This window comes from Aplysia californica, unplaced genomic scaffold, assembly GCF_000002075.1.
Source record: "Aplysia californica isolate F4 #8 unplaced genomic scaffold, AplCal3.0 scaffold00704, whole genome shotgun sequence".
NCBI lineage: Eukaryota > Metazoa > Mollusca > Gastropoda > Aplysiida > Aplysiidae > Aplysia > Aplysia californica.
The window spans coordinates 349,492-354,599 of NW_004797974.1; the positions used below are offsets into that span (position 1 = coordinate 349,492).

The following is a 5,108-nucleotide window of genomic DNA, read 5'->3' on the forward strand; positions in this document are numbered from 1 at the left end:
CGAAGTCCAATTGGAACCTGCTGGATGATATTTTGCGAATCGAAATTAGACAGAAAAAGTTAGGCTACTGCTAAAGCGGCTTTGTAGAGGGAGCACTGCCATGCAAAGTGTCCGCACCAAGGAGTAACAAAGAGAAGCCTGTGCTCTAGAGAACTGTTCATGTTCCGAACCACTATTAATAAAAATTTATATATTTTTGAAAATACTTTATTGCTATCAGCTTTGCTTGGCTTTTAAGAAAATATTCTTTTTTTAAAAGTAATAATACTTGATGCAGCCCAAGCTCATCTAGAATTTATCTCCAGCGACCCCATGGTTAATAGAGATTGAGTCTCCTGATCTACACAAAAATATTTTGCTACCTTAGAATTACTAAGTTCTTTCTACTCAGTACTTAGTTTCGAGAAATTATTACAACATTTCAAGCTTTTTCGAATGCAATTCTGTGAATAGCTTGATAAGCTTACCGTATAGATAGAGCAGATAGTACATTTGGTTTCTGAGTTCAAAGTAACAGAAACTCAAAACGGTCAAAATGATTTTTGAGGTAGCTATTTACAATGGAAGGGAGCAAGTGTAAAACAGAATAAGTTTGGGGGTTGTTGCTTTTTTTTTTTCAATCAGAACGGCACCTGCAAAATGTCCCATGATAGCAAATTTTTATCAAGTTAAGAACAAGTCAAGTCCATCATAAAAATGTTTGCAATGGATAAAATAAATCATTTATTGTGACTTTGTCTGCTTGGTACTTGATCTTCCAACAAGAACCAATGAACCATTCTGCTGTCGGATCAACTGACAAGGTACAAGGGATGTAATCGTGTAACATAACTCACAACGCCTAAAACTAGAGACAATTGTGCAGTTATCTTCCTTGTTCTGACACAGGGAGACCAGTGCCTGTACATAGATCAAAGAGGTTACATAATAATTATAGTAACGTTTTTGCCACAGGACCATACTAGGTAATCGCTTCGTTACTCTAGAATTACAAAGTTCTATCTGCTTATTGCCTAGCTTAGAGAAATTTGACGTTAAAAATTTTTGAGTTTCACAACATGTCAAGCTTTTTCGAGTGCAATTCTTTGAATATCTCTATATATATATATATATATATAATATTATATATATAGGTACATATATAATATTATATATATATATATATATATATATATATATATATATATATATATATATACATATATTATACAGATGCACACACAGCTCTGCACGTTATCATCCTATCCACCAAGAAAGCCAAGAAAACAAAAGCCACTTGTCAGTCGTAAAATGCACAGGTCAACTTTTAGTGATAAATTAATAAATTAGATTCCTTTTTCAAGTCTGCCAAAAGCGCAAAATAAGTTTTCTTTTTGCCTCTTCTTTCTCACGAAAAGTGCGAAAGTCGTTAAATCAACTAGTCTTAAACAAAAAGTGTGACGACAATGCTGTCATTTTTAACTTTACTTAACCCTTGAATAGCAATTTTGCGCTTTACGCTGTTTTGATTTTTTAAAAAGAATTTTACGATGATCTGGTGACATAGCAGCCGTGTTTTATTTTAATATAATGCGTCATTTCAAGCTTCAGACTGAATGTTTAAAAAGGCGAAGACTGAAAGAACTATGCCTAAGAAAAACACATAATATCAAAGCTCAAACGTGTTAATTTTGTAAATATACATTACCGCATTTCAAGCTACAGACTGGATAAAGAAGACTGGAGCCGAACTTACTCTGACTTAAAAAAATACCCATAAATCAAGCAGCAATGGTTAAAAAGCTTTGAGTTAAATTGCTTTGTGGTAAGTATTTCTCCAAATTGCAGGAAATTACGCATTGGGGCGATTAGCACACCGTGAAAAGTTGTTATTGATTGACCTCTCCATCCTGGCAATTGATCTCATTGACTAGATGGAAAAGGAACTATTAACTGGGGAAAGTAGGCTGTCATACTCCAACAAAAGCAAACAAATCCACCTTAAGTGTCAAATTACCGCACAAGTGTAATGGAAATTTAAAAAAAAACTATTTGAAGATCATAACGGTTTAAGTGGAGTATCGAAAGTATACTTTTGCTCGGTAAATATCATAACGCTTCCTGGTCGTACCTTATGGGGTAAAGGAGAAAACATCATTAATTTTGTTTGCAGATGCTATATTTTATTCAACTTCCAATCGCAATTATACAGAAAGGCAGATAGATAAAGAAAGAAAGAGAGAGAGATAGAGAAAGAAAATGACAGGAAGAAAAGAGAAAAGAGTAATAACCAGTTTTTGCCTTCATCACGATATTGATTAAGAATAAAAAGAAGCAAAATTAAATATCATAATCAAAACAGCAGAAATCAGTTTCGTACTTAATCTTTTCAGTGGTATAATTGGTGAGTAAATCATGAAATCTCTTATTTCATCGGGACGATCAGCGTATTAAAATAGCATTAATCATAATTAACGACTAATCCCATTGCGTAGCAATAAATATAAAATTGTCACAAATTGTTGTATTTACGATAAAGTGAGTGAAAGAGACAATTATTTTGACAACTGCTCGAGGTGAACTTTGTTCGTGAGGGTGCTTTGGTGGCAATCAAAAAGGAAACCCAGCCATCTACGAGTCTAAGACCCAGAATATCTGTAAAGCTGAATAATAAAAGACTTACACAATGGGTGATGGTATTGTAATATTGCAAGCATCCCAGGGTCCCAGAATGCACAGGTCTGCCCAGGAGACGAACAATGAGACTATCTCTCCCAAAGAAAACGACACAGAGTTGATGACGCCATCCTCCTCTGGGCAGTTCCCTGTTCTGATCAGCGACGAGGACCGAGCGATTTTCCAAGTGGTCAATTTTGTGGCTCTCTGCGGTGTGATCAGTTTGTTCGGCGTGGGGTCCAACCTGGTCAACATTGCTGTGTTTGCCAAGCAGGGGTTCCAAGACAGCATGAACATTAGTCTTTTGGGTGAGGACACAGTGTGAACATTAGTCTAATGGGTAAGATAACATTGTGAACATTAGTCTAAGAGTGAGGAGACAGTGTGAACATTAGTCTAATGCGTGAGGAGGCAGCATGAACATTAGTCTTATGGGTGAGAGACAGTAAGAACATTTAGTCTAATGGCTGAAATGACAGTGTGAACATTAGTCTAATGGGTGAGGAGACTGTTGTGTGAACATCAGACTAATGGGTGAGATGACAGTAGTGTGAACATTAGTCTAATGGGTGAGGTGACCGTGTGATAGTCTATTGGGTGAGGAATCAGTGTGAACAGTAGTCTAAGGGGTGAAGAGACGGTGTGAAGATTAGTCTATTGGTTGAGAAGACAGTAGGAACGGGCAAGGGTAGTTGGCAAGGGCTCTGGTGTAACTTGTTCCTTCTTTCCTATCGAACATCTATCGTTCTTATCCTCCTCTATCGTTTTTGTGTTTGTTACACTCTTTTGATACCTCCGGTCTTCAGCACTTGTATGATGTAATTGTGTTGCAACGATCGTAAAACGTTTAATAAAACCAAGCCAAACGCCATGTGAATACTAGTCTAATGGGTGAGTCGACAATGTGAATATTAGTCTAAAGGGTGATGAGCTGGTGAACATTAGTCTAATGGGCGAGATGGCAGTAGTATGAACATTAGTCTTATGGGTGAAGAGACATTAGTCTAATGTGTGATTAGGCAGCATGACCATTAGTCTAATGGGTGATGAGACAATGTGAAAATTAGTCTAATGGGCGAGATGACAATAGTATGAACATTAGTCTATTGGGTGAGAAGACAGTGTGAACATTAGTCTAATGGGCGAGATAACAGTAGTGTGAACATTAGTCTAATGTGTGAGGAGACAATGTGAACATTAGTCTAATGTGTGAGGAGACAATGTGAACATTAGTCTAAGGGGTAAGATAACAATGTGAACATTAGTCTAATGGGCGAAAAGACAATGGGAACAATAGTCTACTGGGTGAAGAGACAGTGTGAACATTAGTCTAATGGGTAAGATAACAATGTGAACATTAGTCTAATGGGCGAAGAGACAATGTGAACAACAGTCTATTGGGTGAAGAGACAGTGTGAACATTAGTGTAATGGAGAAGGAGGCAATGGGAGCGTGAATGAGTGGTTGGTACGAGGCTGTGGTGTGATTTGCTCCTTTTTTCCTATACCACATCTATCGTTCTTATCCCTCCTCTTTCTTTTTTGTGTTTATTACACTCTTTTAATACCTCCAATCTTTGGCACTTTTATGATATATTCGAGTTGCAACGGTCGTAAAACGCTGACTAAAGCTAAACCAAAAACGATGTGAACATTAATCTCATGGGAGAGGAGACAGCATGAACATTACGCTACCTCAGATTCACAAAGTTCTATTTGACATTTTCAGCCGTTTTGAATTAGTAAGACCATGAGATCACAAAACAAATGCTTTATCTGCTCTATCAAAATCGTAAGGTTATTCTGAGTCGTAAACAAGATAATTCTTTGAATTGCATTCGAAAAAGTTTGACATAATATGGTTTCACTCAAATTTTTCTTACGTCTAAATTCTAAAATCTAGATACCGAGCAGATAGAACTTTGTAATTTTAAGGTAGCAATTAGTTTTATAGGTGAGGAGATAGGGTGAATATTAGTCTTATGAGAGAGCAGGCAGAGTGAACATAGTCTTATGAAAGAAAAAGGCAGTATGAACGTTGGTCTTATGAACATCAGTTGTATGGGAGATAAAAACTTTTCTTAAATGTAAATGAGATCATTAATCTATTTTGCGGGTCTCGATCCTGTCTGTGGAGGTCAATCTCTCCGCAAAGAGACCAGGATACTCGATAAAAAAATTCTCCTACTCGGGAATCGAACGCGCGTCTCCTGTGTGCAACAGCGAATCGCAATAACCGTTACACCACAGACTCTGGTCTGGGTAAGAAGTGTTAACGTTAGCCTTATGAATAAAAAAAGGACAACGTTCACATTCGTCTAACGTGTGTGAAATTTCATAAACATTAGTCGTAACAATGAGAAAAATGTGGAATATAAAGTTACAAGAACTCCAGCCCCAAAACAAAATAATTCCTAGACGGGCTTATGAAGATATTATTATTATTAGTATTAT

At 36.7% G+C, this 5,108-nt stretch overlaps 1 protein-coding gene across 1 annotated transcript in view; it reads left to right on the forward strand.

Annotated features, from left to right (window-relative positions):
• Positions 1-2,665: 2,665 nt before the first annotated feature.
• Positions 2,666-5,108, forward strand: part of LOC101859514 (tachykinin-like peptides receptor 86C) — a 4,466-nt gene continuing 2,023 nt past the window's right edge. The window contains exon 1 of the mRNA XM_005108616.1: positions 2,666-2,976. Coding sequence (XP_005108673.1) covers positions 2,666-2,976 — 311 coding nt within the window. The remainder of the gene's footprint in view (positions 2,977-5,108) is intronic.